The sequence below is a fragment of the Carettochelys insculpta genome, chromosome 3 (assembly GCF_033958435.1).
Source record: "Carettochelys insculpta isolate YL-2023 chromosome 3, ASM3395843v1, whole genome shotgun sequence".
NCBI lineage: Eukaryota > Metazoa > Chordata > Testudines > Carettochelyidae > Carettochelys > Carettochelys insculpta.
Window position 1 is genome coordinate 76263232 of NC_134139.1, and position 25461 is coordinate 76288692.

General features: G+C 42.3%; 1 protein-coding gene across 1 annotated transcript in view; it reads right to left on the minus strand.

Annotated features, from left to right (window-relative positions):
- Positions 1 to 2617: 2617 nt before the first annotated feature.
- The window catches only part of KCNK1 (potassium two pore domain channel subfamily K member 1), a 49520-nt gene continuing 26676 nt past the window's right edge, over positions 2618 to 25461 (minus strand). Inside the window, exons 2-3 of the mRNA XM_074990158.1 lie at positions 10790 to 11185; positions 2618 to 7354 (exon numbers count right to left, since the gene is read on the minus strand). Coding sequence (XP_074846259.1) covers positions 7095 to 7354; positions 10790 to 11185 — 656 coding nt within the window. The 3' untranslated portion in view covers positions 2618 to 7094. The remainder of the gene's footprint in view (positions 7355 to 10789; positions 11186 to 25461) is intronic.

The window sequence follows — 25461 nt, forward strand, 5'->3', positions numbered from 1 at the left end:
AACCGGTGGTATGTCCAAGAAAGAGAAGATGAGGACCCTGTCTGTGCTCTGTTGTGCTCAATGAGTTTTGCACCTGCATAACAAAACACAGATTGGGGTATTTAATGAACATCTGCACTATGTGAACCGTCCTCTTCCCAGAAAAGTGGCTCTTTCCACGTCAAAAAGAATTGGTGTGTTTGACGCATTACTCAGTGAACCACTCTGATCCCTGCAGATGAGAATAGAATCTAAAAATATTAGCAACTCCAGATTAAGTAAACCGATAGATTAAGAAGTATGGCCATATTAGACCCTTTAGTTGTGATGTTTAATTACCCTTCTTGCAACCTGACCATCCTCCCCCTAAACGTAATGTTAGGAGAATTCTATGAAATTCTCTCTGTTTACTTCATTTAACAATATCACCTCCCTCCAAAGAGCACAAAAACTGTGCAACTCTCCTGAGAATGAAGCTCCAACTCTTTTCAGTGACTAGTCACATACACATGGCAATTCCAAGGACAGTGAACCTCATCTTATAGTAAAGTTATTCTATGGGGGGAAAACGGTAAGGTTAGCAATATCTTTTCTCCTCTCTCACCTTATAAACTGTCTTCTCCTTCACTGGAATGAAGCCATGTAATCGTTGAGGCTAAAACCACGTGCTATACTTCACAAAATGTCAGCATGTTGTCATCATGACATTCATTATCATTCTGATTTATGCTCACGATCATAATAAGCCTTCACATCATGCCACTCCGTTGGATGACTGTCAGCTTTTTCACATGTTCCCATCCATATTCTGCCTCTTCATTATCCAGTCTGTCATTTAACCAAAACCTCAATGGTAAACAGTAGTCTTTCTTCGTCAGTTAGATGAATATACAGAGTATCTGGATCGCGATGAGTACAATCACACTGTGCAATGGAATGAACCATCAACAGAAACCAAAAGTTATTTTAGGAAAATTAGACCAAGAAATCTTCCCCGGTAAAAAGAGGACACACGTGATAAAAAGCACTCATTCATGTGCCTGCAAGTGGAGTTTGCATTAGATAGCATGTGAGTTTACAGACCAAGTCAAGGTGAACCTTTGGCAATTAGAAATCGTTATTTCCAAGTGGAACAAATTTGATGGAGTGTGAAGATACACACTGAATCTAGTAGCATCTTAAGTAAAAAGCATCAGACAATAGTAACCATGACTAGTGCAACTCTGAAATAATGCCATTAATATTATTTGAGTTACTTCAAATTTACTGATTTAACACAGAATAGAATCTGGAACTAAGGGTCAAATTTTGACCCTAGGGAAGTCAGGGAGAGTTTTATTGTTGACATCAGTTGGGCCAGGATTTATGAGTGTTATAGGAGGTGGGTCTTACCCACAAAAGCTCATTTCCTAATAAATGAATGTTAGTCTTTAAGGTGCTACAGGACTGCTTGTTGTTCATATCAAGTTGTGAGATTTTAGTTCAGTTAATGTGGTGTACAGTTGGCTCCAAATAGCTAACTAATAGCAGTGATTAGTCATTTTTCTCATCGCCAACTGGCTAGGGTCTCCCACCTAGTCACAGTAAGCCATGCTTTTGACATACGCTGGCTGCTACTGGAGCACTGGCTCTCTATCCCCATCAGATACTACAGCAACGGCTCTGGTATTAATATCTAGCTAGCTAGACATTAGGGGCCCAGTTCTAATCTTTATACCTCACTGCGTTATAGCTTAGCTATCCCAGAACTTGCTTCTCTCTTTCTGCAAAAACGGTGCTCAGCAGACAAACTGCCACTGAGTCTCTACTGAGAAACTCTTTGGGAATGGCACAGAAGGGTTGCAGAAAAATGATTTTGGCTGTGGAACTGCCCTACACTAGAGATCAGGAAGAGTCTTAGTCCTGGCACATTTAAGGCTCACTTTTAAGTTTAATCACTTTGCTCAAGACTTCTCCCAACAAAACTGGCTACAGAACAGCCTGACAACGCTATTCCTAGAGACAAACAATTCCCATTTCTGAATGCAAGACAAACAAGGGAAAGATGAAGAATATGGTCCTTCTGCACAGTACTAAAACCCTTATAACTGTAAATGGGGCACATGCATTTTACAAGCTGAAGTCGGGGGAGATCTGCAGCATGTGCAAGGTTAAAGGCATGGAGCCTTATTCGTTTCTCTCTAGCAATAAAGTGTTTACTTCTCTACACACCTCTTCCTAAGACTTCTACACTTCTAACAGGTTGTTCATTTCAGCTTGTAGATCCTTGCTCTCAATTTCACTTGCCAGCCTGACTTCAGATTACCTTCAACCACACATTTCCAATTTATACTAGATGCCTCAATGCAAAGAAATGTTTCCTTTTTCTGCTCTAGAGTCCATCTTAAACAAGCTAGCTTAATGCATTATTTGAGCTTTCATTTCACATGACTGTCTGACACTTGTAGGAACTAGAATTTATTTATATGCCCACAAATGATGACCATTTTTACATTAGCCCCAGCTAACAGCTCAGTTATTTTGAGACACTGAAGTAAATGTCATTACTGTACTTTATTTACTGTTATCATTCTGAAGTGTGTTTATTTTTCTTTCAAATACTAAACATTCTATAGGACTGGTCAGTAGAGGACTGGATTGTACATTCATTATTCATGTCGGCAACCAGTCAAAATGAATGGTCCCATTGAAGCTGAGTAAATGTTCACCAGGGTGAGTGTGACACAATCTACCTTTATGAGAGCATTTTTAATATGTCATCTATGTACAGTATGTAAGTTCTTAAAACACTGAGCACAGTTACAAGCAGCCAGAAGCCACACACTTTTTATTTAACTTTATAAATTGAAAATACCACATACTCCTATACACCACAGTAAACTGTTCAATTCGCTTTGAATTCTGTGCTTTAGAATCAAGTGCCTGTACTTTGCAATTTGTGCATAAATGCCTATCACTTAGTTTCTATGCACATTGTGTTCTTTAGAACTTAGTAATACATTCAAACTGACAGAAATCATGGGTTTTCAAGTACTGAAGACAATCAATCAACTTCAAAAACTTCACTGGAAAAACAGTAGAAATGTTCCTTGCACACTACTCGTAAATCTTACAGTCAACATTTTCAGTGCTGTTTATTCTGAGTTATTCCTTTTATAAAGAGAAATCTGGAAAGACGGAGGAAACCTACCTAAAATATCATTTGTATGTCAGTTAAATTCTGGTGAGCTACAATATATGTACAGTATATAAATATATTTATGTATATATGTACACATATACGAGTTAAATGTTCATTTTTAAATAGAGTTGTTTTAACTTAGGCTGTACAAAAATAGCCACTTTGTTGGGATCATGCAAGCATAGCATGCTTCAACTTACCCTCTTCCCCACTCCAATCTTTAGCTTTGTTTCTTAAAAATAAGTTTTAGTCATATAGGTTTAACCACAAAGTAAAGTTTCCCCGAAAAAGGTATAAAATCTGTTTCGTAGCTAGAATTAATCTCATATATGGTATCTTTTAGGTAAATTAATTTCAAGTATTTTTCTCATGTCAGGTAAGTGTAGATTCTCTGGTTTTGCTGTTTCATTACAGTAAAATATGAATCTCTGAACAGTAAAGGCCAAGTTACACCCCATCTGGCATGTACGCACTGCAAGGGAGAGCGCTTTCCCTAGCACTGCTGTTACATGGGAAAAGTCTAATATGGCTACTAGCGCTACAGGATCCCAATCCTATAGCCATAGAAGTCAGTTGCAGAACTTCCATTTCACAGACTAAGGCCCCTAGAGACCACTATCATCATTGGCTGCATCTACATGGGTGGCTTTTGTCGAAAAAACTCGCTGAGCATCTAGATGGTTAAAGCGCTGTGTTGAGAGTTTGTCGACAAAATTCAGCTGTTCAGCCGGCAATCTTATACCTCCCCGATCAGGTGGAACGTTGCTGTCGACAGTGTTTTGTCAACAGAGTGCCCATATAAACACTTCTGTTGACAGAGAGGGCTCCTGATTGCCCAGGCAGCCCTGTTTGCAGAGATTCTGATCAGCCATTGTGTTGAGAAAGGGCAGGGCAGTTTGGTTGCTCTCTGTTGACAGAGAGGCTTGCTCTTTCGAGCTGCTTTTATGTGTAGACATGTAGATGAGGTTTCTCTGTCAACAATGACCTCTGTTGATAGGGGCTGTCAGTGTAGACGTAGCCATTGAGTTTAACCACCTGCTTTACCACAGATGGTTGAATTTCATTCAGTGATTCCTGTTGTCATGATGCCCCCCTCCCAAGCTTTATGAAAACTGGCTTATCTATATGAACAACTGGAAAATACTTTATGCAAAACAGGTCATGTAAGCAGTCAGTGATTGCCTCAATGTGTAAAATCTGTTTTCTTGCACGTCAAGTCAGAAACATTAAGTGGGAACCTCTTTTATTAGCCCTGGTATTCTAGTAAAAGCCATTAGTGATACTTTAGGAAGTTGATGGCTGGGTGATCAAGTGAACAACCTGTCAATGGATGTTTTTTTCCTGTTAGCTCCAAACCATGGTTGGTCCTACACAGACATGTGGCCAGGCCACCTGATGCTGGCACCCATTTTGCATCTGGAACTTCTCCACTCACGGTGAGAAAAATTGGAACTGGGCACACAGAATTTCTTCATTGGGCAAGAGGGCTACAAAGGAGGGAAACTAAACAATTGAAGAAATGCCAACATACCAGGAGACCCCCACTTACCCACCCAAGATGCCTCCTGAAAACATCTAAGACCGTCCAGTGGGAAGGACTGGGCCCAAGCTAAGAAGCTACCTCGCTTGCAAGAGAGAGAATTAGAACTGTTCGGACAAGAATTCACATGTAACAAGTTTGTTAGTGTATTACAATTAGCTGGTGCGTTTTGCTGATTTTGGCTTGGTAACTTACTAAGATCACTTTCGTTATCAAGCCGAGTATAAATAATTGTAACTGGCGGGAGGGGAGGGGAGGCGGGGAGAAGCAACCACTGTGTATCTCTCTATTTCACTGACAAGGAAGAGGAACTGTTAAGTTTTCTCTGTCAAAAACTTTTATACAGAGTAAGGTGGATTAGTTTGGGGTTTTGGTCCCTTGTGGGGGTTGGGTTCTTGGATACTCTCAATAGCCTGACAGCTGAGCCCTCCCAGAGCTGAGCTGGTACAGTGTGCGGGTTGCTCTGCTGGGGAGCAGTAACCCCAACTCTGTGCTTTAGCTGGGGAAGACCAGCGCTTCTGATGGAGCAGGACAGGGTGGTGACAAACCCAAGAAGGCAGGAAGACAAGTGTCAGTGGTTTATCAGCACATTGGTTGACCATCCCAAAAGGACTTCTGTGATCTAACCCATCACACCTGCATCTACCCAGGCAGCTTGTGCCTGAACAGGGGCATGTCTACCACTGCTGACTCTAATAGGGCAGGATCGCACGGTGGAAGCATGGTGGAGAAGCTGGCCTCCTGCTCCTTCAGTGCACACTGCCCCTAGGGCAGGTAACAGGACAGCTGGTGCCTATAGAACACGGGTCTGCAATAAACACAGTCAGAACAGCCACTTTTTCAAATTTGGTTACAAAACTGATACAACCAGAGCCACAACACACGTGAATACAAGACAGTCCTTGATAAATAACACCCACGTTTTAAACTCATTTTAGGATGAAGTCTACCCTCATGGCACTAGAATAAGATACTTTTTCACAGAGGAGCTAGGCCCCATCTACTCCTCATGCTTTTAAAGACATTTGTAGAATTAGGGCTTTGAACATACTTGTGTCTAGGCGTAACCGTGCTTACTACTCATGTAGTAAGTGGTAGCAAACCGTTTCCCAAACAGCAGAAGGTTCAGTTCGCTAGCAGAACTTATTTTCTTGGAGCTGGCTCAAATCATTACGAGCTGTTCAGTGGCAGGATTATGGCTGCCTCACCATACGGCCAGTTCTTCTGTCTAAGCCTTTTTGACACCAGGGACTGGCTTGCTGCCTTCTTAAATTGTGTCAGGGAGATTTCAGTGATCGATACCGGTCCATCGATTGGTCATTGAGATACAGTGTCCTATAAAATAACAGGGTGCGTTGCCTTATGTACTGACACTGCTGCTCTGCATGCACATCCAGCCGGCACTCCCAGGGTGAGGGGCTCTGCTCCACACCCTCCCCCTGCCGGGCAGCAGCAACAGCATGCACTGTGCCCAGTGTGGGGCGGGGACTGGATGCGGCTGCATACCCAGAGAGCCTGGGACTAACGCAGCATGGCAGAGACACAGCTAGCCTGGCTCACATGGAGGCATGTGGGGTCAGCACACAGCTGCTGGGGACAGAGCAGTGTGGCTAAGGGACAGGGGATTCAGGAGCCCAGCCTCGGGGGCAGGACAAGGAACCAGAGAAGGTGGGTGGGTGGGGGGATGAAGGAAGACACCCAAACTGCTCCACACCTGTCTGGAGCAGGACCTTGCGTACAGCAGCCCCCAGACTATACTCCACTTGAGCCCACACAGCACAGCAATTGAGCCAGCTCCCCCGGCCCCTTCTCCTGCCACCCTGCCCAATTGAGCATTGGCCAACCACACTCCCGGCTGACTCCTGATGTGAGAGGGGGAGGAGGGAGAGTCGGGTGCTGGCCAGACTGGAGATAGCTGCTGCTATTTGAGCAATGGATGGGCAGGGTTATTACACCATCCAGAACCGCAGAGGAGTCGGCGTCAGGAGCAGCAAATGACTCCTTAAAGAGCTGCATGCGGCTCTGGAGCCGCAGGTTGCTGACCCCATGCTGTAGGACTACCCTGAAGGAGAGCAGATTAGTCCCATCCCAAGAGCGCTGCAGGGAGCTGCTCAGTGCATGCCTTCCCTCCAGCACCACTGGGGCATTATGCTTTCTCCTTGTCTCTTCAAGCACAGTGCCTCCACGGGTGCCTAGACATCCCCCTACTCTCCCAGTGTAGCTCCATTTTAGTAACTTTAATTTGAATCAGACTCTTCTTTACATCTAAAACAATCACTTATTTAAGCAGCACAGTCTCCTTCCGTAATTTTGTATACAGAGAAATAAAGAGGCATTCTATTTCTTACTGTACTGATGTAAGTGCACTACAATATTGGTATGGATGCCCTTGTATTAATTGTTCATACAGCCATCATAGCTAGTGACAGGTTGAATTGTCACAAAAGGCTCATTTGCCTTTGGATCCTCCTTCATGGAAGCTGCTTGGTCTGAAATTGAAGAGAAGGAAAGCTGGTCATGTTCCATCATACGCACTTGATCCTCTTCCTTGTCCTTCTTCACATAAAACATTTTTCTAAACTTTTTGAGCTCATGAAGTTCACAGAATGTTTCTAGAACCACCAACATGGCAATGAGGCCCAGCAACAGGTAACCTGCCCAAAAAACAAAGAGAAAGAGAAGGTGGGTGAGGTAATACCTTTGACTTAAGCCAGCTGCTGTTGGTGAAAGGCAGCAGCTTTTGAGCTCGTTCAGAACAAAAAGCATAGTGCCTAAGCATTAACAGACAAAAAAAAGTCAAAAAAGAAGTGAAAAAAGTCATGTAAATATAGACAATCACTGCTGGAACTTTACAAATAGGCAAACATTTCCATTTTCCCCTACAAGAATTACACAGTAAAACCCAGGAAGACTGCCTACATACCACATACACTATACTAATTTTACACTTTTCAGGCAAAATCCTGCTGACATTATACAATCACCACCACTGACTTTTGTGGCATATTATATCTATTTCAGATTTGTTTTTGTAAGGGAATCACGTAAGGACATCATGCTTTGAGGCTCTGTGGTGGATCAACTCCAAGGACTTGCACTGGAGAACTTCCAAAAAATCAGGCTTCTTAGGACTAATAGTCCATCAGGTTCTTCATTTTCCTCTCCAAATGCAGACATACCCAATTTCCTCAAGAGAACTGCAGGGAATGTTGTCCAAGAAATGGATTTCTTAATCTAAAGAATTAGACCACCACCATTTGTAATTCAGAAATACTATTGCATAGGGCACCTGCTGTGAGGAGGTTTGTGTTAGGAAAGCAGAAACTGACTTTGTTATAAATAGCACAGTCCCTATATACATGTGCACTGTATACTGATTACAAAGAATTCTGTTCAAATGTAAAGGGCTGCTTTAATTACTGTACAGCCTATTATTGCCCTGACTTACAGGGACTAAGCTATTTATAATGGATTTTATATAACATTTTTATAAAGCCAAACTTTTTTCATCAGGGGCCACACGGCAATTTTTTACATGTTCTGGGGGCCAAACACAGAATAGTCCCAACCCCTTCCATCCCTAGGCCTTCGTAGCGGCCACCACCGCCATCTCAGTGCAGCTGTGCGGCTTCCCCGCAGCTCTCCTGCTCCCTTCCCGCGCTTTCAGGGACTGCTCATCTGAGTAGCAGAGTATCCACAGCCACCCACAGGGGGCAGCATATGATTTTAATGGTGGTGCACATTCGCACGTCATGGTCAACAAAATTTTATTCCACCCCTGGATGGAAAAAAAATGGAGGGAACACTACCCAGGAGTGGCAGCAGTACTATTGGTGGGAGAAGTAGTTAACACAGCACTGTCCACACCAGCGCTTAGGTTTGTGTAACTTATGTCACTCGGGGGTGGCTTATTCACATCCCTGAACACCACAACTCATACCAACATATGCTGGAGAGTAGCCATAGCCCCATCTCTTCATATGCAGTTGGACACATTACTCTGTGGAGCTGCACAGGAAATTCATCGTTAAATGCTCCTATCAACGGGACAGGAAGGATAGGGAGGAAATGCCACGGGGGTACATACAGCACACTGCCAAAAAAGGTTAAAAAAGAAATGTACTGCTTGCTAGCTCAGGGCTCTGCTTCTGAAAGTGCACACTCAGCTCATGAGCCTGCAGAGCCCATATAAGCAAGCCACCCACCTAAGCGAACGGGAATTCTACCTGCATGAAGCTTGCAGGACCATGCCTGTAGCATGCGAGGAACAGAGAGCAATTTGTAAAAACAATGAAAGGTCTTGGTAGCCATTCGATTTCGTTTGTGTTTTTAAGTGTAAATTCAGGATTGCTTGGCATGAGGCTGTAAGGCAAATGATACGCACTGTATGTTGCTACTGTAGGATCACCCCCTGTTCACATTCCTTCAGAAATACAGCTGCAAAGATCATCCTCCTAGCCCATTGCTTTGACTATATCACCCTGTGCCTGGCATTCCCTCCACTGTCTCCCCCTTCTCTATCGCATCAGGCATAGCTTGCTTGTTTTCACCTTTAAGGCCCTTTATGGCTTTTCCCCACCCTATCAATCCCACCTCATTTACAGCCAAGATACTGCCTCCGATTGGCCAATGTCCGTTCCATCATTCACTTCTTAAATTTTCAAACACACGCTTCCACATTTGCACTGGAGCTCCAGTGCTGCCCCACAGACTTCGGAGGCACTCCCCATAAACATCTGCAAAGCCACCTCATTAAATCCCCTCATGAAAACGCCTTTTCCATGATGCCCACAAGAAGTCTGACAACAGTTAAGCTGTAGGTACACATAGACAATTTCCTAGCATGCTACCAAGTATTGTGTCAATGTCTCCTTGTACTCTTTCATCTGTCTGTTTTATACTTCGGGCTTATCTACATTCCACAGAAGATTGACCTGCTCAGTGTCGATCTTCTGGGGTTTGATTTCACTTGTTTTGTCTGGACACACACAATAGAGATCTGAGGGGTTGCAGTCAACCCCTGTATTCCTCGTGAGACGCAGGGATTAAGGGAGGTCAAAGGGAGAAATTCTTCTGTCAACCTTCTCCTGTATAGACAGACAAATTAGCCAACTGCAGATACGGCAATTTTAGCTGCAAAATTGGAGTAACTAAATTGTGTATATGTGGTCAACTTTCTTGGTCTAGTACAAACGTAGCCTGAGCGCGTAAACTCTTTCAGGCACGCACTGTCTTCCTACAGTGCCTAGGAAAATGGGCTACTGGTCCCTAATGAGGGCTCCCTGGCATTATAAATAATAAAAAGATCAGCAGTTCAGATTTGAAAGAAGGATATTTGATTGTCTCTCATCTTTCTTAACAAGCCACTTCCTAAATAATCTTAACCACTTCCAAAATGAAACCTCGTCAAAATCAACAGGTTCTTTTCAATTTTGTTGAATCAGGATTTTCCAATAGAAAACAGTTCTGTTAGAAAATGCTTGACTGGAGAACTTTAGGGATGTCTGCACAGCTTTTCAGAGGATGTTATAAATAGAGCGGGTTGAAAAATTTGATGCAATTTTCCTGAACATTGTCTCTATTTTGGCTGCCCCTTGAAATTTCAATGAAAATTTATTTTCTTTAATTGAATTTTGGAACATTTCAATCAGTTTTAGTGCTGACAAGTTATCCTGTTTTGTGTAGCTTATTTGACTGCCACAATGTTAACGCTAGTTTAAGCATGGGGTTTCGTAATGAGGATGCAGGTTGATTTATTAGTCAATGTCTGACAGGACATTTCAGACTATTAAAAACTGCACAAAAATTTAAAAAGAACCACACACAACCCCTCCAGCCCAGAATGCTAAAAAACTTTAAATCCCAGTCAAACAAGACATCATTTAATAAACTCTCTATTCAGATTAGTGATTTTGAAAATAACCGGTAGAACGAAGAACTGGTTATCAGCTCAAAAAGGGACATGAGGCCTACATCAACCCAAAATACTGGTAACAAAAATACTGGTGGGGCAAAGAGGAGAAAGGGACACCCAATATGAAGAAATCATGTTGTCTTAAATGACTATTATGTAACAGATTGGTACTTACACGTAATTCCTATTTTATACAGCTCTCTGAATTTCTGATTGTAACCTTCTCCTGGAACATAGTCTCCAAGACCAATGGTGCTCAGGGAAATGAAACAAAAATAAAAAGATTCCAAAAAGTTCCAGTCATCTTCCACAACAGAAAATACTGCTGCCGGGATAAAGAAAAAGCATGAGACTGTCACAAACCCAAGAATCACTGCATGGATGATGGCAACAATCTGCTTGGAGAAACCCCAGCGAATGTGGAAATACAGGACAGGCCGTCTGGTGACATAGACTATGATACGCTGCACCACAGCTGTCAGGAAAAGCAGCGTAAAGGGGATTCCGATGATGGAGTATATAATACAGAAGGCCTTTCCTCCATCCGACAAAGGCACTGTGTGACCATAACCTGTGAGAGGGGAAAAAACAAAACAGAAGAAAAAAGTGTGTATGAAATGTGGAAAAGACATTCGAACAGGTACATACCACTAGTGGGGAACTCATTTACTGCATGTGTGACCATATCACATTCTGACAGACAAAGAACCTGTCACAAACATTTAGGTTTAAGCTAGGTTATACTTTAGGTGTTCTACAATCAAGGATAATTTTAAACTACTGGTACAGCCAGACTATTGGAGTTTTGGGGGGAGGGGTCTTTTACATCTTTATATACAGTACAAAGCATAGGGAGAAACATTTTTCAAGACTACACGTCATTTTAACAATAGATATTTTGGAGAAAGGAGATATTGTATAATATTCAGAGCATGAGATCAGGAGTCAAAACATCTGGGTTCTATTTCTAGTTCTCCTAACGACTCAGTGTTTCACCATAAGCAAGTGACTGGGCCCAGATCCTGAAAAAAGAACTTAAGCACTTTGCCACTGATTTCAGTGGAATTGCCTAAATAACTGTGAGGGTATGGGCCTTAACTTTTCTATGCTTCAATTTAATATCCTGTCAAATGAGGATAATACTTATCTCACAAGGGTGTTAGGTCTAACTGACTGTAAAATGCTCTGGGATCTTTAGATGCAAGATGATTAAAACTGCAAAGTATTACTATAATTTGTACTCCAAACTGCATTTCTTCCATAGGGAGTTTCAAGGATAATCCCCTAAAAATATTTAAAAAACAAAACAGACCTATACAGCAAAAATAATCAGCTTGAATCTTCACTGGATCATCGGTGTATTTTAAGTGTCAATAGTAATCTAATTTAAAATATAGGCACTTATACAGTGCAGTACAGACTGTTGAAGACAACGTATGCAATTATGTTTGTTTAGTCTCCCAGGCCAGAAAATGCACCATGAACAATTGCTTAGTTTTCAAAGTAAGCCACAAGCACAGCAAATCCATTGTAGACCACAAATGTTTTCCTTTGTCAGCTGACAAAAATTAATATTTTAGTGTTACTGCAGGTAGGTAGGGGAAGTCTCCTAAGGTCTAGGGAGGTTGATCCCACCAAAAGAAAGATATGTAGTAACAGAACTCCAAGCAAGTTATAGCTAATTGGTTCATTATTGATACGTCACATCACATATAATCATACGTGAATATAATATAATCATTATGTGCATCAGTGCTAATAAGAACAAAAGGAACTACAAACAACCTATTAAAAAGGGTACCCCAATATTCTTGGAGGGCAATAGAAATCCAGAATAAGAGTCAACACTTTGTGCCCAGGTTATAAATAGAATCAAAATGACAACATAAAACAGGCTCCAGACTGCATAAAATGAGTTCCCTATGGGAAAACTCCAGCAGGAATCATCCCTTTATTGATGACCAACTAGCAAAGCAGCCATTGTGAGTGGGAACAAATTTGTAACTGGCGAATGGATTTCTATATGCCCAGGTAACCACAACATTAACTGTAACTTTCATAAACCTTGTAAAACAGACTAGAGCTTGTACTTGTGTATGTGTGTGTGTCTCTTTGGTCTCTGTGTATTCTTAGAGGCTCTAAACCTGAAGCAAGCAGCAGAGGTGACATCACTCTGTAGAAAAGTGATGAGCATCCAAAAATAGGGAGTGGGCCTCATGAGTGGTCCTATTTCACTTCCATGGACCGCATCACCTTGTGGCCAACTGGTGTTAAACCTGCAGGCCTCCATCGGCCCTCTCCCCTCCATGCACCTGTCATGCCCTGAGGCACTAGAGTCCTGCAGTTTCTACTCCTGAAACTCCCTCCCAGCACTTTCAGAGTCACAAATCACTGGATTCACACGCTGTCCCTGCTCTACTCTCTTCCTCCCAGAGCTTGAACAGCCTCAAACAATCAATTTATAGCGTTCCAGCGCAGGGGAAGGAGAGACGGAAGCACAACCGGAGCACAAATCAGGCAACTCATGGTGTTCCTAAGTGCAGGGATGGAGGGAGGAAGTGGGAGGAGCAGAAAGTGCAGCACTCCTGTGCCCCAGTGTGTGAGAGGCATATGGAGGAGGGAGCAGACAGGGGGGTCCACAGGCAGAACCCCAGTGGGCTGCCACACAGTCTGTGGCCTAAAGGTTGCCCTCCCCTGCTGTAGACCCTGAAGCTGTAGCCTTCAGGGCCAAACCTAGGGTGGTTGTAATACCTGATTGATAAATTCATTTTAAATAAAATAAAGTGTTCAGATGAGTTCTAGGATTTTTACTGTTAAGCATCTGCTAGTTCATGAAGAATCACTTGAGAGGGATAAGATCAGAAGTAAAGGATTCAAGAGTCAGACATCAAAAAACACTCTTCAAAGTTTTCCAGAGTTCTAAACATTGGTCATAAATGTCTCAGAGGAAGCAGTATTTTTCTTCCCCCCCGCCCCCACAAGATGTTTAGAAACACATGCAGAAAGAAACCCAATGCAGTGTAATTCATCTGCTTTATATAACCCAATGCAGCAAAAAGGAGTCTTCAGTCCCACAGGAATTTTAATGATGTAATGAATAATTGATCCAAGTTCAGTCACTTGAACCCCAGAGAGTGTCACGCTGCAAGACACTTTATGCCTGTAACACGACGGAAAAACATTACAAGCTTTAAACATTTTTAAACCACACTAAACTGTTAATATCTTTAACTTACTGTCTGACAGGCAAACAACAGATTCATTCATTTCCCGGTGAATCTAAGTGGCATATGTAAAGCCCAGCAAGAGATTATCAAAGGGAGAACAGCAGAGACCCACCTTGAACAATCCTAATATGACACCTACTTCTTGCAGTGTTTTGCATTAGAGCTCAAAGAGCTTTGCAAAGGAACTCAGAATCATTACCTCCATTTTACTGCTGGGGAAACTGAGGCACAAAGCGGCAATGACTTCCCAAAAATATCTAACAGGTCAACTCACAAATAGAACCCGGCCCTCCTATATATCACTCCAGCGCTGCCTACTAGGAGGCCCTCTCATAGTAAAGGCCCACTCTCTCCAAGTATGGGTTTTATCTCCTATTCAGTGGTCCCCCTTAAGAGACCTAAGTGTCATGCTGCTTCCATTGCTATACTTAATTAGTTAGATCAGAAGGTAGTGACTTCTTGTGTTGAAGATTCAGACTCAAATACTGAGCCACATGCAATCACTCACAACAGTACCTATATAGGCTTTTAATCATATATTTCTAGCAGTACAGGGCATGTTTCGTCAAAGAACTAAAGCTCCAATGTATACTAGAGACTACAGACTTAAATTGCACATTGTATAAGTAAGTGACTTCAGTTTGCAGAGTCTGATGGTCCCTGTCAGACATTTTAAGCATACAGAGCAGTGTTTCTTAAACTTTTTGAGACCACAGAATACCAAACAATATTTTTATATGGAACACCTATAAAATTTTTTCTTCAAAAATTGTTCAGACCTAAAAGCAAAAACAAAAACAAATAGCAACATATACAGCAAAAACAAACAGAAGTAATTTCATCAGGTATTATAGGAATGAACTAGTAACATTGTATCTGGTTTTAACACCATAAAATACATACCACCAGTGTATTTTTCCCCAAACGCTCGCGGCACACATGCAAGTTGTTCATGGAATACCAGTGTTCCGTGGAACACAGTTTAAGAAACACTGATGTGCAGATGATATTGGTTAGCTCTCATAGTAGGAGAAAAACACCTGAAGTCTAAGAACTGATTAGCTCCATTTCCATTCAGGTTAAAAAAGAAGGGTTCAGGGTCAAACATTTTAACATTATTTAAAATATTAAAAGGATTAAAACAAACACAAGACAAGATCCTATCTCCACGGACTGGCAGGCGTTCTAGCAGCTAGGGCACTAGCTTGAGATTCAGGAGAAACAGTCTTTTCCTGCCGAGTAGTTGCGGATGTAAAATCCCATTTAATTGGCAGGTTTAACCAGTTAGCCAGTTAAAAGGTTTGGGAAGCTGGAGAGGCCTCCCCAGCTACCTTCCTGGAACCAGACAGGACGTTTTAATGTATGTACATACTAATGCAATTATTTTAAAAACAAGTGTAATTAATTATACTGCTGACTAACCCAACGTCACCCTCAAGCAATCGTTAAATGGCAGCTTTCCGATAAGCACCACGGCAGAGGGGGGGTCTCAAGGAGGGAGGACAGTGGCCTTGGACTCAGTTCAGAGAAAGCATTCTACCCCTAAATGGCAGGATGGCTGCAGGTACAGTACTGTTTGCTTGGGTGAAAAGTCAACAGATGGGGTGAATAGGTTGGCATCAAATCATGGAGGCTTGAAGTGCCACAGTCAGAGACTAGAACAAGCAGAAGAAGGGACTGAGCTGTGAGGGGACTTCACTATAAAAGCAAACGAACATCAAAAATGCCCATACCAGGTCAGACCAAAGGTCCATCTAAGCTTAGTATCCTTTCCTCAGATAGTGGTCAATGCCAGGTGCCCAAGAGGGAACGAACAGAACAGGTAATCGTCAAGTGATCCAGCCCATCGCCCATTCCCAACTTCTGACAAATGGAGGCTTGGGACACCCTTCCTGCTCATCCTGGATAATAGCTATTGATGGACCTATCCTCCATGAATTTATCTAGCTCTTTTTTGAGCCCTGTTAGTGGCTTGGACTTCACATCCCTGGCAAGGAGTTCCACAGGTTGATTGTGTTGTGTGAAGTACTTCCTTTTGTTTATTTTAAACCTGCTACCTATTATTTTCATTTAGTGACTTTAGTACTTATGGTCTGAAGAAGTGGGTCTGTCCCACAAAAGCTCATCACCTAAGAAATTATTTTGTTAGTCTTTAAAGTGCTACTGGACCGCTTTTTTGTTTTCGTAGTACTTGTGTTATGGGAAGGAATAACAACTCTTCTTTATTCACTGTTACTGCATGACTCATGATTTTAAACCTCTGCCATATCTCCCTTACTCTCTTTTCTAAGATGAAAATCTCAGTCTTATTAATCTCTCCTTGTACAACACCTGTTCTATATCCCAGTCATGCTTGTTACCCTTTTCTGAATTTTTTCCAATGCCAAGACATTTAGAGATGAGGCGACCATTTCCGCACACTGCGTTCAAAATGTCAGGATACCACAGATTTATATAGAGGAAATAAAATAGTCTCTGCCTTATTTTCTGTCCCCTTTTCAATGATTCCTAACATAGTTTGCTTTTTTCACTGCTGATGCGCATTCAGACAACTATCCACAGACTCCAAGATCTCTCACTTGAGTTTTGATAACAGTTAATTTAGCCCCCATTTTATACATATGGTTAGGATTATGTTTTCCAATATATATTATTTTGCATTTATCCACATTGAATTTCACCTGCCATTTTGTTGCCCAGCCTCTTAGTTTTGTAAGATCCTTTTCTTCTTAACTATCTTGAGCAGTTTTGTATCAGCGAATTTTGCCCCCTCACTGTATACCCCCTTCTCCAAACAATTTATGAATATAGGATTGGTCCCAAAACAAAGCAAGCAGTCCCATAGCATTGTAAAGACTAACAATACTTATTACGTAATGAGCTTTTATGGAAAAGATCCATTCTTCAGATTCTGGAGCAGAACTGAGAGTAAAACAGAACAAAAAACAGAGGAATCAGCTAAATATAAAAATTAAAAAGAAGAAAGGAGAGGGCAGAGGAAAGAGCGCAGGACAAGAAAAAAAAATGTCTGGGAAGCCTCAATTAAGGTAAGTGGGATGTCTGCCATCTCTGCAAATATCAAAGGTGGGGAAATGAGTAAGTTATTTGAGATCTTGAGTACAAGGTGATATGTTTCAAACCTGTGAATGAATTCCAATTCAGAAGTCTCCCTTTTGTAATCTGGTGTTAAAATCTCTCTGTTGTTAACACACAAATTAATCGTGTGTCCTGCCAAGTTAAAGTGCTCACTTACCAGTTTCTGCAACTCAGATTCCTAATGTCTGATTCACGTCCATTCATCCCGTGATGAAGGGACTGTCCAGTTTGTCTCATGTACATGGCAAAGGGGCACTGCAGGCACATGATGGCATATATCATAGTAGCAGAAGTACAGAAATATGAGCTCTTAACGGTCTGACTGATGTGGTTAGGTCCAGTGAGGGCGTCTAGTGTAGATATGTGGACAGAGCTAGCAATGGGGTTTGTTGCAAGGAAAGGTTCCATGGCTAGTATTTCTGTGGTATGGTGTGTGGCTGTTAGTGAGAATTTTCTGGAGGCTGGGAAAGAACAGGCCTGTTACGTAGGGCCTGTGAGAGCAAGGGATCATGTTCCAGTGTAGGTTGTAGATTGTCAATAATGCACTGTAGTTGCACTATTCAAGTTGAGTGCTACCACTGTTCTCTTATTTACCCTCTGGGATACCTTATTCTACCTCTCTAGAAGCAGCTGGCTTCTAGGTATTCACCTGGCACTGTCAATCTGGCTCTTTACTTCTCCCAGTGAGTAATTAAGTTTTATGAATACCTGGTAGAGATCTTGAAGTTCTTTGTCTGTCAGCAGGATTGGAGCAGATGCAGTTGTATCTTAGGGCTTCACTATAAGCAATGGATCTGCTCCAACGAAAGCTCATTAACTAAAAAATAATATTGTTAGTCTTTAAGATGCTAGAAGACTGCTGGCTTTGTTTTGTGAAGACACAGACTAATACTGCTCCCTCTCTGAGGACTGGTCCCAGTATGGACGCCACTAGTTACCTCTCTCTGTTCTGCAAACTGACCATTTATCACTCATCCTTATTTTCCATCTTTCAACCAGTTATCAGTCTCTGAGAGGACCTTTCCTTTTACCCCGTGCCAGCTTACTTTGCTTAAGAACCTTTGGTGAGGCACCTTGTCAAAGGCTTTCAGAAAATCTAAGCATGCGCTATGTACTGGATCCCCTTTATCCATGTTTGTTGACTCCCTCAAAGAATTGGTGAGACTTGATTTCCAAGACTTCCTCTAATGACACCTCAATCTGGGACAGATCTTCAGATAGGTCAGCTGAAAAGAACGGACTGGATTTGGGGAACTTCCTCACATACTCAGCTCCGAAGACTGATGAAAAGACATCATTTAGTTTCTCTCCAAGGATCATTAACAGTCAAATGCTCCTTTAGCTACTCATCCAGTGGTCCCGCTGGTTGTTTAGCAGAGTTCCTGCTTCTGATATACTTAGCAAACTTTTTTATTTTTAATTCTTTTAACTTGATGTGATGGAACACCAGGTACTATAAAGAGTGCAAGGGCGCATACAATGAGGTAATATGGTTAGAATAGCAGGCAGAAAGTTTAGCAGCTACATTTTGCATAGGCATTAGCCATAGTACACAATCACCGTCTCTTTAGAGCTCTACTGTAACCCTGTGAGAATAAAACAAACACTTGGTTGGTGTGCTGTTTGTTACGGGACAATGGTGGTTAGGGCAAACAAAAAAAGAATACTGTTTCATTCAGTTTGAATAGAAATCTTTTTAGCTGTAAAATACTTGGGTATGGAATGATCATTACTATATGCAGATTTCCCTTAATCTCTTAAATCCAACCACTTGTACTATATTCAGAAACAGGAAATATCACCAGAAGCTACTTGCTGTGATCACCATTTTAAAAGGTCTATTTGCCTACATCCTATTCTGCATATAACTGACCACATTAACAAGGCTCTCAGATATCATGCAGTGTTGCATACAGTAATTATGTAGAGAAACAGAGAGATAGCCATGCTGGTCTCTATACTATCAAAACAAAAAAGTAGTCCAGTAGCACTTTAAAGACTAACAAAATAATTTATTAGGTTATGAGCTTTCATGGGACAGACTCACTTCTTCAGATCCATGGGTTACCTCATCACCTAATAAATTATTTTGTTAGTCTTTGAAGTGCTATTGGACTGCTTTTTTGTTTTGATAGTAATTATGTATGTTCGGTACTATTAACAAGGTTTCTGAAAATCCAAACAGATTATAACCATTCGTTCTCCTTTTTTTTGTTGAAGTGAGCAAAGATTTCCATTATGTCAGACCAGAACCATATCCTGGTATGTTCCTCCAAACACAGCTGCAGAGGGAACCCAGAAGTAAGAAGTAATACAGTCAGTGCTGGTTATAAGCCACTCTGATAAGTTGTTTTGCACTTACACCATTGAAACTCTGAGGAGCATGACACAAAAATTCCTTGAACTTAAGTCACTATGTTGTTTAGAAAATGGAAAATTAGAGCACCCTCCCAGCATCCTCTTTGACTCTCCTCTGTCTCATACTGCACATAGGCTAAAAATGGTTTTAGAATGTATTTTGGGTTAGGATCATTTCTTTAAATGTTGCTTAAAATGTATGGAATAGTAAGCGAGTTGTACATTAGGTTTAAACAGCGTCATAAACAAAATTTATGCTCTTACAGTCCCTATCCCCCTCTATTTACATGGCTTCTTATGGAGGAAAATTCCTCAACATATGTTGCTTCTCTTTAAGTCACAACTGTACGGTCCCGATCCCCAACATATATCAAGGATCCCTTGTACAGCCCTGAAGAGAAATCCCCACGTGGACAAGGATAACATTTTATGTGCATGAATAAATTAAAATTCAAAGGTCATTTCAGGTAGCACACCTATGTTATGTTGATGTGTCAATGTCTGACATAATTTAAAATGCATTTTAAGCAATATTTCTTGCCTCCCGTGTTGCTGTGAAAAAAATCAGATCAGGTTAGAATCGGTAAGGAACCCGTTACAGACTTTAAAAATAAAATGAAAATTCTAGGCAGCTAGCTAATTAACTTCTCAGCCCACTCCTGACGTGTACACCTTTCCGCTCATTAAAAGATAGGGTTGGGAATAATGACTGAAGGAGAAGAAATGGGAAAATATCCCTTTGTTAAAGATGCACAAATCAAATACAAAGGCAGCCTGAAAACGATTTCTTTGCACAAAAACTCAGATTTAAAATATAGTAATGCCATTGATAAAACAAGACATGAAAGCAGAATCGTACATTACCAAAACAATGGTTTAAAAAAAAGATTTTTTTAAGAGGTCAATAATACTTCAATGAATAAATATGATCATGTTTTGTAAGCAGGATGACAGAATCACTCATGGAGTGCAGAAGGAAGAAATATCCCAATATCAGGACAGATTATATGTTGCTATTATGATGATGAGGTAATGAAACCAAAAGACAATTAGTTATTGAAAACAGATATTCTGCCAACTCTTCGTAGCCTCATTCAGAAAGAAGGATTCAACTAATAAGTTCAGAAATGCCACTGGCAGAACCTGTGCGGGTTGTAGCCCCTTTCAATTCAAGCACATTGGTGCACAAGATGCTTATTATTCCTGCCGGCTGTCAGTTAAGTTAGAAACATTTTGAACCCTAAAAGTCTTCACGTATTAGTTTGCTGCCATTGAAGCCCCAAGCAGTTTGCGTGAGGGCTGTTTTGTATTTTACCACCATTGTAACTGATACTCCACACAGTCTGACGTACATATGATGGCCCTATGCAAAGTGCACCAAGTCTACAAGACCTCCTGAGAAGCAGCAGCAGCTAGGGAGGAAAGGATAGGTGCTATGAACCAATACTTCCACAGATACATGCATACTCCTTTGACCACCGACCACACTTGGAAGACATTTCTGAGGAATTTATAAGGGGGAACAGAATATAGCACAGTACAGCAATCTAACTAGTCTTAACACTTGAGACACGTACTCTCTCCGTTTGAAGTACTTAAAGTTGTTAGGGCATGACCTCGTGGCACAAACTGCCGTTCCCGGAACTCCCTACACAAGAGGACTGTAACAAGAGTGAGGTGACCGAGGCACTCACCTCAGGGGGCGCAGTTAGCTGGTTGGGCAGCTCCTTCCAAGCTACACGTGGCTCTTTAAAAGCCATGTGCAGCTGATTATGCTTCCTGCGGCTGCTGCTGTTGCTACAGAGACAAAGGCAGCTGCAGCTGCAGCTCCATGGGGTGGGGGGGGGAGCTGTATGTGAGAGTGAGAGTGAGTGTGTGTCTCTGCCTTTGTCCCTGCAGCAGCATAACAAGCTGCAAACGGCTCTAACTGAAGCTCATGAGATGACCCTGCTCCAGCTGCAGCTGGTGCTCACGATGCCCCCCTCCCCGGACCCAGGAACTCGCCAGCTGGACTTGTAGGGGTGTCAGGGGGCTGCAGGGTGAATGGAGCTTGGGGGGAGAAGCTGGGGTTGGGGGTTGCTGGGTGAGTGGGGCTCCAGGGAGAAGCTGGGTTTGGGGGGCTGGGGTGGATGTAGAGCAGAGGAGCAGGCTAGGGTCAGTCTGACCCCTGCCACTCCCTCCTCTTTATCTCCATTATCTGTTGCCCTGGCTGCTGCTCCTGCCCTGATCCATGGAAGGTGCAGCCTGCCCAGCCAGCCCTTCTGGCTGCAGCCCAGTTGCCTGCGTGCCAGTCTGTGTAGCAGGTGTGAGGGGGAAGCAGGTACCAGTGTTGTGTGAGATGCCTCCTGCTGGGCGTAGCTGACATCTCTTCCTGTGACTCACTTTAGCTCCTTGCCTATTTCCTTATCTGTGTGACAGATCAGGTGGGACTCCTGCCTGTGAAGGGACCACACTGGCATGGTGGGGTTCAAAGAACTATGTCTCACGCGTAAGATCTAGTCACATATACACACCGCCGCTCTGGCTGGCTGTTAAACAGAGAACACACTGAGCACCACTGGTGCACTGAAGTACTATTCACAGAGCTCCTGCCCAATTTTTACCCCCCTCCCCCGGTGCCTAACACTTATTCCCTGCGGTACCGCAAGTGGTTTGCAAAGAGCTGCAAGGGGAGGAGCCCTGTGCTGTCAGACCTGCTCTCCGCCTCTCTCCACCTACAAGATAGTGCAATGGCCTTGTAAACCCAAGGCTGTGAACACGATCCGTGAGTGGCCTTTCAAGCTTCTGGGGCAGGTTAGATTTAAAAGAAGCGGGTCAGGGATGCTGCTAGGTCCTGCTGTGAGTGCAGGGGACTGGACTTGACCTTTCACAGTCCCTTCCAGTTTTACGAGATAGGTGTATCTCCTTGACAGGGTTTTCTTTGGGAGTGAGGGAGGATGAGGCAACATCTGGATGGCTGAGCTACCAGCACATCCTCCCCTACAAAAGCAGATACTGACAAAAGTACGGTTTGAGGGTATTTATTCAGGACCGTCTCATATTCCGATGTGTTGCGGCTCTTGAAGTATTGATTTAGTAACTGAATTTGAGAAAATGGCTCTTCTCCCTATTTTGATTGCAGACCCCTGCCCTCGGCTCTAGGGTAGGCAATGCCCCCATCACTAGAGCCAACACACAGATAACATTCTTACACTCCTCCCCAGGGGGTCACCTAAGAACAGAGCTCAATCGCTTCCCTGCCTGGATCCCTCAAATAAATGATCTGTCCCAGTAACTACTCATGGCAGGAGAGTCAGTGTGTCCCATTGGTTGTCTCCCCACCTGCTTAATGCACTCTCTCTGCAACTGTAATCTGTGCCACCCAGCTTACTTGGTGCTTCATGTGCCTCCTGCCCTACCCTTTCTCCTCAGCAGCTTCTGCCTTGGCAGATTTTGCACCTACTCTTTAGCCTCCAGACAGATTTTTGATACAGCTGGTGTCTTCAGGTCCTGGGAAGGTGCAGGGCCCTTATAACCAGAATAAACAAACATGTTTTTGTTATTTATTAATTATTTATCATTATTCTCCCTTTTTCTACTAAACTACTGTGGACTTCATAAACACAAGGGAGCTCAATTTTATATTTTTGCCTCAGGCACAAAATTAGCTAGTTACAGCGCTGCTACATAATAAAGGACAGCACTTTGCAAATTCCAGAATGAGACCAGTAGGGTCCCCTATATAAAGCACCATATGATTTTCAGATAATAAAAACTACATCAGAAAGCATCAGCGAGTCTACCTCCAATTGGAGAGGATGGCTAACGCTACGTGCTGGAGAGGTCTCTGTAGAAGGTTGAATTTTACCTTGCTACATATCGTAGGGAAAGATGGAAGGAAATAGTGAGAGAGGCATCAGGCACCAACGGGCGCTGAGCCCACCGTTATTGATGATGATGATGATGATGATGATGTGCGTCTTTCTGCTTTGACTTTCTTGTCCTATTTCCGTAGCCTTAGAAAGCTCATTATAAATATACAGGACAAGTTGTGAAAAGCACAGCTTATTCAACTTTTCCCCCTCCCCCACTTAAAATTCTACTAGACATCCATAATTTAATTACACGGGTAATTAGAAATTGGACTAAAATAGGTGAAGCATGACAAAGCGATATGGCTTACTGCACTGCAGAAGCAAAAAGGGCAGAGAGTTTGTTCCTTTCAAGTTGTCTCCATATTCACAGGCATAAGAATACGGCTGAATACATTTTTGCATCATATTTGGGCAGATTAATATCTGACTCAATGTCCCTTGTCAGCAAAAGAACCAGGGAGAAATATATGTTCTTTTAACACTGTAGAAATGACTGGATGTAGAGAAGGAGAGCATTTTTCATGCCACAGACCTGCTAACCCTGCTAAACTTTCATTATCTATGAGCTAAGCACAAAGTACCAACTCAAGGTGAAACCTTTACACTACACTGGTGCAAGTCTCTAATTAGTAAGGCAGAATGAAAACCTATGTTCCAACTGTCTCCAAAAAGGCATTATCTGCAAAAAACGATACAGAACTGCTGTGATTGCAGCCAGACCATTTCCAGGACCAACAAACACATATTTTAAAAGGCCCAATGTTTCCACAAGAAGTGAAAGCCTGAATGTTGCAGAAACTGGTGGCAACCTGGCACTCACCTTAAAAATCACACCACCTGTGAGAGTGGACAGCTGGAATTTTCAAGACCCAACATTGTCATATTACTCAGAATTGTCCAGCATGAGCCTCCTCTTACTAGGGCATACTTAAAGCTTGATCCTGACATGAGCTCCATGTGGGTAGGGTCATGTGGGCACAGAGAGCTGTAGCAATTACAGTGAGTCAATGTGTCATTAAACACTTCAAGGTACACCACACTCATGCACGACTCCATGCAACACTCACTGCAAGAGTGAGAACTAAATTTACAAGCTTATTTAGCGGATGCTGATCTACTACACCTTAGCAGAAAAATTCTGACTGCAGTTGGAAAAAATGATAGACAAAAAGATATATGTATTGTTCTCATACAGTATTACCATTTGGGTTTGGTTTTGCTTGTTTTTAAAATTAAACACCTCATGTAAGAATTTGTTACAGCTTAGCCATAAATTGGACCTAGGACCACAAGAGCCAGCCTTCCTTCCCTCCCTCCCCTCCTGCCTCCTGTGACTGAGAAATAAAAATACATATTTAGAAATAAAGTGACAAAATAAATCCATCAAGTCTTTATTAGGTGTCTCCAGCAGACTCTGACAGACAAAGCTATAGCTATTTCTCCTCTCCCCCTCCTCAGATTCATCTTGTAATAGGTTAAAAAAATAGTAATATTAATAGACTGCTGAATACAAGCCAACCAACAGGTCAAAGACAAGGTTAGATTTCCTGAAGAATTCTTTGAGCATTCAGTAATAGACAGCAGTTATTTTATTCTTTTAAGTGTTCTTCTACATGCCTGCCAGGCAGCAGATGGTCAAATCTGTACCAGAGTCTGGCTCCCATCAGCATGCTATTTCATGATGGCTTGTGCCTGATAGAATTCACTCAAGAATCTCAAACACAAGCAGTCCTGTAGCACCCTAATGACAAACAAATTTATTAGGTCATGAGTGTTTGTGGGTAAGACAGTAATACAAACGAGTCCTACAATGGAGAGCAGCATTTCTAAACCACCTATAAATGTTACAAAATGAATCTGAGAGTTCATTTTACTTCTGGTTTTTGCGTCTCTCCGCACATGCTCTCCTACCAGAGTCCCTTCTTAAGCATCACTTACCAAAGGCAAAAGTGGCCCACCCAAAGCCAAGCACTACCCATACTATGTACTTGTACAGTCCTAGCACAATGGGGCCCTGATCTTAGCTGGTCCATCTAGGTGCTCCTGCACCAAAAATACTACACCCTTGGACTCATCCCAAATTAGAGTCTACTTCAGCAGTGTCAGTTATGACAACAGCAGCTGAGCTGTGAAAACATGGACCCTGGAGGATACACTCTACCTTGGAGGTTAGTGTAGAAGGATGAAGTTTTATTTAACCTCGAGAGAGGCTTGAAGCAATGCTCTTTATCTCATGTAGGAACATTTTCAGTGCCCCATCTATTTTTTTCCAGTTTCTCCCCATTACTTGAGCCTTCTGCCACATCGAAGAC